Source organism: Aythya marila, assembly GCF_965140915.1.
Source record: "Aythya marila genome assembly, chromosome: 8".
Classification (NCBI taxonomy): Eukaryota; Metazoa; Chordata; class Aves; order Anseriformes; family Anatidae; genus Aythya; species Aythya marila.
In genome coordinates this window covers 1,589,126-1,602,028 of record NC_139049.1, presented here as the reverse complement: position 1 = coordinate 1,602,028, position 12,903 = coordinate 1,589,126, and the positions used below count along the sequence as shown (strand labels likewise).

Below are 12,903 nucleotides of genomic sequence, written 5' to 3'. Positions count from 1 at the left end.
GTACAGTAAAATGTTCTCTTGTTGTTTTTGTAAGATCAACTTGTATTATGTAAATGACTGTAAAATAAATTTAATGGAGCTTGCATAAAGATTTTTCACTTTGAATATTTTTTCCTGTACTGCAGTAGGCACCGAATATATTAAAAGATAAAGTAATCACTTCTTTTAATCACATAATGCTTAGATAATGCTGTGATCAGTGCATTAGAAATACTTATCTAAGTAAGCATTGCATATGAATCACTTATCTTCTAGTAAGATAACAAGAGAATAGATGAGTTTAGATCAATCTTTTACTCCTGTGTTAGCATTTATTTTAAAAAGTTTACATTGATTTCAAATAATGTTATTTTGTAGATGAGAGGTCAGTACCTTATTTTGCATTAGTTCTACTTTAACAGACTTTAAATGCTGTCCTGCTTTGTTTGTTTCTCTAGTACAGGTAGCCCTAAAAGCATTGTAGTTCTGTTACTACAAAAAGAAGAAACAGTGAATCCAACAATGATCTGTTCTGTCACCCTATTAGAACTCTATTCATATTTTTAATATAAATACACTTGTTTTCTGTGGTTTGACTGATCAAATCATCAGTGCTTAATCATTCTATAGTGTTCTTCTATTCTCTTTCTGTATTTCTGCTTAAGCTATGGGTGTCAGAATTGTGTGTAGATTTTTATAATACCTTATATAAGATAAAGTAAATACAGGAAGGGAATCTATTTTGTAAGTCTGCCTTATACATCCATAGAATGCACTGTCTCATGTTTATTTGTTTATCCACATCATCGCTCCTTCCTTTTCACAATCACTACTTTGCATGATGTAATCTTCAGTAATGTTTTTCCGTTTTTCTCATTTTCTAGATTGCCTTGTTTTTTTGTTTCCTACTCAAGCACATTTGAAATTCTCATTTTTTGGTATTCTTAGATCATCACCTTTAATGATTTCTTGATCTGTAGCCTCTTAGTAAGATTCTTTATTTCTTTACAAATGAGAATGGCTCTACTTTCTGTACAGTCTGGAGCATGAAGTCAGTGGTTCATACTTATAATGAGTTTCCACGTTAGGTTTTTGGTGAACTATTCATCTCAAACTTATAGTAGTCTGAAGTATAGCTTGTTCAGTTGTGAAATAAATGTTTTGAGTGTTAACTGTATACAAACATTTAAAACAAAAGTGATTCAGTTGAAGTAAGTTCCTCTATTGTCAATTTGGTTATTTTCAATACTCCAGACTTGATTTTAGATGTTTCTATGGGGCTGTGACATCTTTTTCAGTGTGTAAGATTCTGTAAGCAAATAGGTATTTGACCAGCATGTTTTTTGTCAGCAAATATGAAACTTAAGATCAAAATTTCTTTTGGGGTACTTGGGCTCAAAGGCCTTTGAAACACCTGCAACAAAAAAAAAAAAAAAAGGAGTTGGAAAGCCTTACTTTCTGAACGAGTAAACTAAAACATGCAGTTGATACTAAAGCTTCAGTTTAAAACAAAAAAGGGCTTTTTAAGGAAACTGCTGGTCTAGGCAGAGGGATGAGATACTAGGGAACTTCTTTCCCAGAGAAAGAGCTGCCTTCCATTTTTTTCAGATCAGCTTGTTACTAGGATGTGCTGTGGTCTGATGTGAAGAGTGGAGGGCGTTTTAATCTGGGCTTGCCTTAATGATTTGAAATACAATATTTAAGACCATTAAGTGCATGTGACTAGTCTTTAGTGTGTAGGTTTCTCTCGAAGTAATCATGCTTAATATAGAGCATCATAAATAGGTCTGTCTGGGATTATTGTTTCAAAGCTGATAACGGTGAAAGGAGGAAGTTAACACATACCATTCCCCTGGAAAAAAAAAATAAATTGCTTTTATGAGAAGCAAGGGGAAAATCTAAGGATTCAGTGCAAGGTCCACATGGTCCATAGAAATGCTTAACCTAAATCATGTGGTTTTTCTTCTAAATGTTCATGTAGGTGTAGGTGCAAGACACTGGTGTTAACTCTGTAATGCAGAGTGTCACTACTCCCACATAAGAACTGATCTGACGTTACATACACAAATGCTAGATTTAAATCACAGTTTCTGGGTCACTCGTAGTTCTGGTTAGTAATAATGACAGAAGGTGAAGGAGGTAGTTCTATCACTTACTAGTAGATGCAATTGTATAGCAAGATGTTTGTTTATTATGATATTAGGAAGCTTTTATATATTCTGAATGTCATCTCATCTTTGTCAGGCATTCAGTTTCTGATGCTGACCCTTTACACTTCTGTGTTTTGAAGTGCAAAAACTACTCCGATACATATTGGATGTTCTTAAGCAAGTCTGATGCATTCCTTAATGAAAACAACACAAAACTGAAGCGTTACTGAAGTTTAATTTGTTGCATATGTGTAAGCCAAAGAATTGACAAAGGAAAAACCCTGAAGTCGTTTACAAACAAAGGTGTTATCCAACAGCTCTTGTTTTGTACTTACTCTCTTTTTGGTTTTCACCTCACTAGTTCAGCTCATAAAATCCTTGTGAAGTAAGTATCACTTGAAGTACTTAGCAGGCTTCTGAGTTTTGAACAGGGCACTTAACCAAATCATTAACAAATAAAGGATTTTTGGATGGCTGGGCTGCAGGTTTTTGTACCTCTGTGCTGGTGGAAAGCTGTCCTCCTCATTTGATATTTCACTTTCTTACAGAAGTTAGACTCCCATCTTATAATTTACTTATTTTGGCCAAACTATGTGTATTCTGGCCCCTCATTTATCTCATTTGTCTCATATTCACTTATCTCATTCTTGTGTAAGATTTAGTAGATAGGTAGGACAAGGAATGGATATTGTCTCCCTTTATTCCTATAGTCAATCAGTAAAATGCTGGGTTTGCTTTCTCAAGTAATTCATGCTTTTTGTTTTCACTTGATCTGGATTGATAGCTTCAAATGTCCTTACAGCTTTTAATGTCCTTTAGCACACCATTAGTTTGTGTAGTGCTTTCTTTAAGCTTGGTAGACTTTCTCTTGGCAGTTTTACTACAGTTTTGGTCTAATAGCAAGAGTTCCTCCCGATCATGTATCGGCAGTCCTGTTGGTCACTCAGCATTGCTGAGGTTTTCTTTTGATTGGATGTCTTTTTTTTTTTTTTTTTTTTTTTTTTTTTTTTTTTTTAAGCTTTCCTTGTAGTAGTCGAAGGTAGGATGGGCTATGCGGGGGGAGGGAGGCTTTAGAGAAAATCAGGCAGGGTTAAATAAGTTGTAGTTAAAGCTGCTGTTAGTCATCTGGCCAAGGTAAGGAGCACTGTGTCAGTGAAGCATAGACAGGCTGAGGAAGCAGAGCTGTGGCAGCTGCAGACTCTGCTCTGCATCTTAATCCCTTGCTCTCTATTTCCATTCCTATCCTCTTGAAATAGTCCATGTCTGGATTGGGATGAGGAGGTACAGAGCACATTTGTAATATAGAAAACTTTTTACATCTGAGTAATCTTAAAGGGGAAACTGTCTATTAGAGTTCATTCTTCTGTTGGTTAGGTTGATCTGGACAGGGGGTAACATCACTTCCTTCTTGGTGTGTTTCCTGGCAGATTCAGAGAATTGTCACACTTACCCTATCTTTAACCATGTCAAAGCTGCTTTAAGAGCAACTGTAAAGGAAATCCATGATTGTGCTAGTTCTCTCCCCCACAGTTTAAACTCTTAACACTATTTCGCTAGAATGAAGCCTTTCGATGACCTCTGTTTAATAACTTTTCCAAGTACTAACTGTTGAGTAAAGAAATTGTTTCCATCTTTTCAAATTACAGGAAACTTTTTTTACTCTTATCAATAGTGGTGTGTGATGTTAGTGATGTGTTTTTTGAAAGTCTAGAATGAGTCACTGTAGAGTCACTGAAAGGACACTAGTTACCACATTTACCCTTCTGAATAAACTTCATTTACATTTTTTAATGCTGTCTTGCCACAGAGTAAGAGTTTAAAAGCCTGCCTTGAAAAGAGGCTGAGGCAGATTGGTACTAAGTAAATGTTTTTTAAGTCAGGAAAAAAAAAAAGAGGGAAATATCCTACCCTCTATACATCTTCAGTAAAGCTGATAGATACACTGTCTGAGGAACAGTATCTGTCTGGTGTCCCTTCATTTTGACTGCCAATAAAACTATTGGTTTTGTTTTTCTGTATTTAAGTTCATAGTTATTAAAGTGAAAGCAACCCTTGATATCTAATTTCAATAGTCTAATTTCTTGTTGACGTGTTTTCCTACTGTGATCATCAAGAATGTTGTAGAAAACTTTAATCTTGCAATTCTCTTGGGACGAAGCACCTGCAACTACAGACATAAAGCCTCCGGTGTGTTCCAGGTGTTCTCAGTGAATTTTTCAATTTAAACTTTGTCATGACTATTACTGTACTTGATTTTTGTGGAAGATACTATACAGCAATAGTTTCAGGTATTTAATACTAGCATTCTGTCCCTGTGCTGCTTTTGCCAGCAGTGAACCCTAGTTCTGGGCTGATTGAGGCTGGAGGCTCTCCACATACTCGGTAGTTCTCATACAGCAGGTTAATGTGATTCAGGAGAACTTGCTGCCGCTGCTGCTTGGGAAGGTACAGTAACGATGCTTTTGTCTTAAAAAGCCAGACAGAGGAGGATTACGTCTGATACTACAGCCATGTATCTCAACTGATAATTTTTTGTGGGCAGAACTTTTCCTCAAGCTAAAAAGCAAATTTTTGAGGAACAGACTTTTCATCTTGGGAGCTTTTGGTATAGATCTGGGTATGCAGACAAGTACTCTTCGAACCTCAGAGAAGGGTGAGGGAGGTGAGAGCTTCCACAACTGAAGGGGCCTAAGTGACTTCTGTTTTAGCAGTTGCTTTTTTGATCTGCAGGGCTCATTTCCTGCTCCTCCACTGCTTGTGCTGCTCCCTTGCTATGCACAACTTCTCAGGCCAGAGGCTGGATAGCATGTTGGCTGTTTGCACTGTCATTTTGACTTGAGCAGAGCTGATACCTGGCTACCAGAGTGTTTTTCCCTGGTACAGGGATTTCTAACCCTGTTAGTACTGGTGGAGCCCATCAGTTGAAAGAGACAAAGTGTGAGGGGAACAATAAGTCATCTTCGAAAGTAGCAAAATTGAGATGATGGCTTTCAAATTATGTTACATAGCACCAACTGGTATTACTTTTCTAACTTTTCTAAAAACCTTCCTGGGAATGTGTTGGTACCAGTATGCAGAAGCAATATCTCAGGGAAACTTATGTGGAAATTCATTCATATGACTGTGGGTTTTTAAACAAAAATTCCTTGATTACAGAGTTGCCTAGCTTTTTTTTTTTTTTTTTTTTTTTTTTGCTCTTCTGGTTACTTAGACTTTTTCCTTCTTGATGTGTTCCCTAGCTTCAAGTATGTTTGTTTTAAACTTAAAATTACTATTATTTGCCTAGAGACCAGGCATTCTTCTTTGTGTTGTGACCTCCCCAAATACCACAGATTTTCTGTAATAATGCTTCACTTAAAAATAAAAATTAAAAAAAAAAAAAAACAACAAAACCCACATCCTATGTGTGCAGTCTTAGATTTTTTTAAACCCCTATGAAGAGAGATTAGTAATTGCTTATGTTATTTCCTTTTAAAAGCTGTGATGTTAATACCCTAAAGGCTTGTTGTTAAGGTGTAAGTGAACATTCACTTTTGAACCAGTCCAGTTTGAGTGTTTTTTCTTTTCAGAAATATATAGCAACTCAAGCACAGTATAAAACTAATGCAGAGCAAAATGCATGGTACCTACTGAAGTAAATGCTATGATAGGAAGCATTTAACTAACTCGACCTACATAAAAGGAGTTTAATTTTCCTTTTGTCAGTGGAACTGTCTGGTAAATGAGGAGGACAAGGCAGTTTACAGCCAAAACATATAAAAATGTGATTATAAGGGTTTCTGTTTCCATTAAATGTATTACCTGTCTTTATACAAGACAGGTTTTATGTCCTTTGTCCTTTATGTCCACCCTTGGCATTCAAGACTGTTGAGATGAATTTTATTTTTTTGCTGTGGAGAAGACTCGCTGAATCAATCCATCCCAAAACATGCATCTTCCAGCACATCTGCATGGCTTGATGCCTGAAGCTAGAAACTAGCAATAATAATAAGATTGACAAGGAAGAAGAGTGTTAAAAATGTTCTGAATGTAGGCTCAGACCTTCTAGGCTGCTGGGTCTGGACTACGGAGAGTCCAGACTCTGTCCTTTGGGCAGGTAGCTCTTTATTCCCCATCTCAAGTTACTCTTGAAATAGAAGTTCAGTAGCTGAGCTTCTATCTGCCACAGTGGGTTCCTAGGCTGAAATGACGGAAGCAAGAGAAGACTTAATCCACATAAGATTGATTTCTGCCTATCTGAATGAATATTTTCAGTATTCCTTCCTACTGACATCTCAGGAGGAGAAGTAACCCTATAAAGAACAGACTAGTTTGATATCTGGAAGTGAAATAAATCTGGCAGCAGAAGAACAGAAAAATGGAAAAACTCATTTCTGTACAGAAATGAATGATAGAGGGCTACAGCTATTCCTTGAAGATTATTATCTTCAGTTACCCTGCAGTATATCGACTATAACTAATTGCAACAACCTTATCCTGCAAATAATAGGTTGAGGATGAAACATGCAAGAATTCATCAGTATTACTGTCTAAAGTCCTTACACGTGTTTCAGTTCTATTCAATACTTGTTATATCTTCACTTCTCAGTTTCTTTCCCACTTCTGTCATTTGCAACCTAGCTAATTCTTTGTCCCTCTACTTCAGGCCAAGTTTAGTTCAGATTCAGAGCTGAAAACAAACAACCATAAGTTGCAGCATGCCACATGACTAGATCAATTTGAAGAGTCAGAATTATTTCTGCATAATATGGTGTTATATTCAAGGCTGAAACGGCTCAAGCTTAATAAGCCACTAAATGAAACATGAACTTAAAAATCCTTTCTGCAGTTTCCTTTTGTGAGGCAAATATTTGGAGCATGGGTATGGTTACAGTCTGGAGTTTCCAGCAGTCTCAATGGCACATAGCATCAAAAGCACAGCTAATGTTATCCAGAGTTATGGTGCACAAGTGGGAATCTGACTGGCATGAGGACAAAACTTGGGGTTTGTTTTACTGTGGTGGTGGGTTTTCACCATTTCAAGGTACGCATACACTGACAGTACTCCTTAAAAGTGACTCTAGGATGGTATCAAGATTGGTTTTTATAAAAACCAAAGTTCTTATTTCACAATTACTGTAAAAAAAAAAAAAAAAAAAAAAAAAAATAGTGCTGTATCATATAACCTAGTGTAGGTTGGGAAGCAAATCTAGAATGACAGGATTTTGGGAAGGAAGTTTTCTTTCTTTGTGACATACAAAAAAAAAGCAGGGAAAACTGTTCCTATTGTTTTTTGGAGTAGTAAAAGGAACTGCACATGTTGAAAGTTTCCTGCCATCAGGTTTTGGTTTTGATGTCTGTCAACTGCTCTAATAAAAAATTAGTGTTAAAGAATGTTACTACTAAATTTAAGCTGTTCAAAATAAAACATTCCTTTAGTTACCAGATGCTCATCAGAAGCTGAAAATTGCTAGCAGGTAGCATGAACTTAATGCAAATATAAAATGATTGGAAAATGCAACAGTTTTGTATGTATTTTTTATTATATGAAAATATTGGCGAGAAGCATCAATCTTTTACAGTTTTTTAAAGAATTGTGGATAACAAAGACCATTTTCTGACATAGAACTACTTGAAATGTTTTGATTCATCTGAAAGATGTAAAACTTCATCTGTCTGCATATCTGATTTAGAGAACAAGTAATGCTTCTTCGGAAGAATTAAATATTTTAATGTTATGTCTGATGCCAGCATGTTTTCCAGTGGTTTACTAATGCAGCTGCACGAGTGTTTTAAGTAACCAATGACACAGACAAACCTAATTTAACAGCAGCAACTTTAAAATAGGTTTTAAAAAAGTGTGTATGTGTGTGCATATATACATCTTTGCTGCTCAGAGATGGACAACTGAGAAGATTAATACCTTGTCCTAAAATTTATGTAGCACCCATCCAATTTACCCACTGTAATTATGTTTTATAGCTTATAGAACATGGTCTTAAATAGTTAGAGCTAGAAATACCTGAGTTCTTTATTTTTATCTTCTACAGCTAGTGAAAAGGATCAGCTTCTGACCTCTAGTATTTTGAATACTGCAAGAGGAAGTTACAGCATGAGTTTTCTTTGAAAAATGTATTTGTAGAAAATCACATTGCAGGGTTCCTTTTTTGTGCTAAGTACTTCTTGATGAGTTGTCAGCTCTACAAAATCTGTAAGGAAATTTCTGTTATGAAAGGAAAACTGAAACCTTCCTTGTCCTTCACTAGTAATGAGAACCTTGCAAGCCAGGCTTACGCTGACATTCAGTTTAAGTCAGTTTAAGCTGACTGGAGGTAGTCTGTTCTTCCATAAGCAAACTTAATGCCAAGTAATTCTGAGGTATCTGTGTTAACTTCACAGTAATATTTGGGATAAAAAGCATTTAAATTTAATAATAATATGTAATCCATATATATATATATATAGTATAAATACTCTAGTATACAGTAGCAGTTTTGAGCTATTTGTGCAGTGTTGAATTTAAGCTAATAACTTTCATTGTCTCTGCTGTTTATTCCAATTTAATCAGAAAATGCCTGTTTTGTGTCTTCCCATGCACTCGATTCCAATGTAAACCCAGGTATTTACGTGTTCTAAAAGGGTTATGGCACCAGTCTTAAATTTATGGTAAAAATCTGACTTTACCTTTGCTTTATGATACAGTGGTTTATGGTTACATCATAATTTGGAATCCAAGGTACCAGAGGCTGAAATGGAAAAGTCCATTTCAAATGGAGATAAAGGATTTAGATTAATGTTTCTCCCATGTACATTTCTGCTGTTGCAAGAGATACAATCCTTCTTGTCTGGAATCTTAACACCAATGAAGCCTTTTCTGTGTATGAATGTAAACTGCATTATTTTTGGTCTGCAAGTTTTGTTGCTTCTGCGTCTGTTTGGATTTCTCAGTACCAATTCTCATCCTTATAAAGGGAGATAAGCTTTGTTTGCTTTTTTTATTGTTGTTTAATCTATTTAGCATGGGAAAAATACTTGCTACTTTTTTTTTTTTTTTGGAAATTTGAGCCATGGATTGCCTAGGAAGCAAAGTTTGTGCAATTAATTTAAAACATGGTGTAACAGTGCATATGTGAATTAACAGTGAATATAAGAAAGTCATTCTAGTAATGTATGCTGTGCAAGAAAACGTTTCTAAAAGAGAAATTGCTTTGAGTTTGCCAACACTTAGACTATGCAGGGTTGTTCTCTTCATTCAGCAAAACGATTTTGGAATGCAAAATACTGTCCTGATACATATTTGTGTCCTGGTGCTGTTTCAGGGAAAGCTATCTGTTAAAGATTTTGCTTTGTCTTTTGAAGAACAGTTGACACCTCTCATTCTACAGGGTATTTAAATTCCATTTGCAAATAACTTCAAGCTTCCCTGTTGATTTTTTTTGCATTCTTCAAGCATATGTAGAGATTCAGCAAAATGAGCTACAGGTAGAGAAGCTAGATCTTCTTGTTATAGATTTCTGGTTGTATGTGATTTACAGTTAGGTTAAAGACTTGCATAAAATCAAGGTGGTTCTACCTTCCAAAGTTGATAGCTGCTTTGGAAATTATTCATTGGAGGGTAGAGGCACACATTACAACATACCTACAGATGCTGACTTGTACCTAGCAAAGTGCAGACATGGGCTACTTTCAGAAAAGAGTTCTCTGCAGCAGGTGGTTATCTTTCTGAGATCTGCTAAGAATTTGGTTTAGTCATGTTAGGATTCCCTTTAGAGACAAGCTGAAAGCGTTGCAAGCTTTCACGTTTCAAGATGCTCAAGAAGATGTCATTAGCACTTAAGAGCTACATTAGGTTGACAAACCTCTTCATCCCTGACTTTTTTTTTTTACTTGCCAATTTGTCATTATACCTCTTACAGCATTGGTAATAAAGAACATTCCTTTCTTCACTTTTGCTCTCTGGGGTTCCTACACAATAATTATTTTACTTGGCAGAGGAGCCCTTTTCATACAGTGTTTCCCAGGGCATCAGCTTGGTCTGTACTACTTATACCTGCTGGTAACTTCAACCAGATGCAAAGTGCTGGATGGTTTGTGTGTGTGTGTGAATGTTGTCTGTACGTGACAAAAAGCAAGCAGTTAAAATAGAATTTTAATATACCATATCTGTGAACAATTTGAATAAGATTCTTTTTTTAAATCAAAACAGAAAGAAGAAGGAAAAATTCAAGGGCAGCTTAATAATTCTGATTCTAACCAGTATATCAGAGAACTGAAAGATCAGATAGCCGAGCTGCATCATGAGGTAAGTGATAAAATTCTAGTGTCTGATCACTTGCACCTTTTGCCACATTTTAAACGTAGCAGGTCTTGCTTTTCTAGTAGCTATCATAGCTTCAGAACCTGATTTTGCCAATGTAAATTATTTTAAATGAATAAAATTAACTTTTGTATATGTCTTGCCCTTGTATCCTGGGATGTAAGAACAAAAGTCTCCTTAATTATATGACTTGATGTTAAATGAGACCAGCATGTTCCATCTTGTTTTCTCCTTAATTTCATGAGCTGATCATACATTGTGTTGTGTTTGCTGCATTCAGAGCTATGTGCATGAAAATAAGCCCCTTTGTCTTTATTTATTACAGCTTTTGAGGATAATTCAGTTAGAAACTAAACAGCGTTTGTACAAGCTGAAGAGTCTGCGGAGATCTTTTTGTAGTTGCTATTGTGAGGACGAATTTTATGTGGTAGCGTACCAAGATTGCTTAAAAAGAAAAAGGATGCTTGCTTAATATCAGTTAACAGATTAAGTTTTAAACTGCCAAAACCTTTAGCCTATGAAATTTGTCTTCAGACTTCCTTGCTTTAATAGCTGTAGTAACTGTCTCTTAGTTAAAAAGATCAGAAGGTCTTGATTCCGAAATGGCTTGTGTAACTGCTGTGCTCACTGGCTCATTTCAGTTTGTCCTATGTTGTGAAGAAATATCTTTACTTAACACTGTTATGTGCAAAATGCCCAGTCATCTTTGCAATTTAGCATGTTTCTATATGCATTCTATTAGACAGCTCTGATAGTGTAGCTTAAAATTATAGTATTGTAGACAAATACAACCTATTAATTTTGTTTGTCTTTTTGGTTTTGTTAACTAAGCACATCCTTTCTTGAAGTGTAGTTACTGTTTTTGGAACAACCCTAGTAGATTCAAACTCTTACGACCCATCCTTTGAGAGTTATAATATAGCAGAGGAATGCTGTCTCTTCTATAGATAGAAGATAGTCTCTAGGGCCATCAGTCCAGCACTTCTACTGATCACTAAGCTCACTTAAAAAATAAATTTAAAAATCAATAACCTGGCATTTTCCATAAAAGGACTATAACTAGCTTGCTTTGTATGAGAAAATTGCTTGTAGAATTCCCAGAAAGCCAGATAACTTGTGTATTTTGCATAATGAAAAAAATAAAATAAACCTGTACTGATTCTACTCAGTGTAAATTTAAAAGATTAAAAAAAAGCTTTGGAGAAGAAGTAGGGTTACCGTTGGAAAGCTGTTGCATAATTTTCTGTATACAAGCAATTGTCATATGCCTGTCTGAGCAACACTATTTTCAGGAAGGCAAACAATTGTTTGTTTTTATTGTGAACGGGTTGGAAGGAAGGTTAGGCTCAAAAGAAAAGGCCAGCTAGGGAGTATATGAATCTCTACAATACTAGAGTTCACATAATTCCATGTAGAAGAGCATTTCTCTCCCAGAGGTGCACTTCGTTATGGCTTACTGCTTACCTAGTTTGGAAATTAAATTTTAGGAACAAAATATCTCATTCTAGAACATATAGAAACAGCAGCAAGAAACCCGTATATACTAAGCAAATTATAAACTGATAGCATCTGTGAATGCTTCCTTACAGTTTCTTTAATCCTGAAAGTCCTTGTTTACTAATCACTTTTTTCTGTACTTTAATATATCTAGTTGTCTAGTATTTAAATAGAAACTTTAGAGGGAAAGTAACAGTTCGGGCACAATCAGGCTTTATGGACGGAAAGTAATATTTAAGGCTTTATTTTGAGCATAACCCACTGGGCTGATTTTTATCATAATGTAAGATTAAGTCTGAAATGTAGGTAGTATTTATGGGTAGGTTGATTCCAATGAAGTCTTTAATCAACATAGCTGCTAAGTGAGGAACTTCATTTGCAGTGTTTTCTGGAAAAGTAAAATTTAACTGGCAATAAGAAGAGGCAAAAATGTTTGCTCTCAACTGCTAAATGCTAGGACTAGTATACTTCAGTCATTACCAATTAAAATAAACTAACTTTATGAAATCTACACTGAAATGTCTTCATGTGTAGCTCCATTAATGACCATACTACTTGGCTGCTTTTTTTATTCTACTTTTGCAAAAGCTGGGACAAAAAAAAAGTTATAAATAACTCTGCAAATTCATCTTCCTGAAGACATGGTGATAGGCTGACTGCAGCCTCCTAGCTGGTTAAAGGTAAAAGGCACTGGTAAAGCAGTAGAGTTCCTAGTGACTATATGGAGTTAACACTTCATATATTTTACCTGCAGAACTTTAAACTGGACACCAAGTAATGCAAAAGTTACAGTTGGGTGAAGTGACACAAGGTTCTTGGTGATGCCAAGATACTTATTGATGATTCTGTTTGTTGAACGCTTTTCCTTGCTGAACACTTCTTGCAGTACTGAATTCTTACAGAAATTTACATCAGAAGAATTGCAGGTTCTCAATCTGAATGCTGGAACAAAATAATGAAAAATCATGTATTGAATGAATA

The 12,903-nt window shown here is 35.6% G+C and overlaps 1 protein-coding gene across 12 annotated transcripts in view; it reads left to right on the top strand.

The window, feature by feature from the left end:
* EVI5 (ecotropic viral integration site 5) overlaps nt 1-12,903 on the top strand; it is a 74,928-nt gene that overhangs the window by 43,374 nt on the left and 18,651 nt on the right. For all 12 annotated transcript variants that reach the window (XM_082765583.1, XM_082765578.1, XM_082765579.1 and 9 more), the window contains one exon: nt 10,315-10,410. In XM_082765583.1, the coding sequence (XP_082621709.1) occupies nt 10,315-10,410 (96 nt within the window). The remainder of the gene's footprint in view (nt 1-10,314; nt 10,411-12,903) is intronic.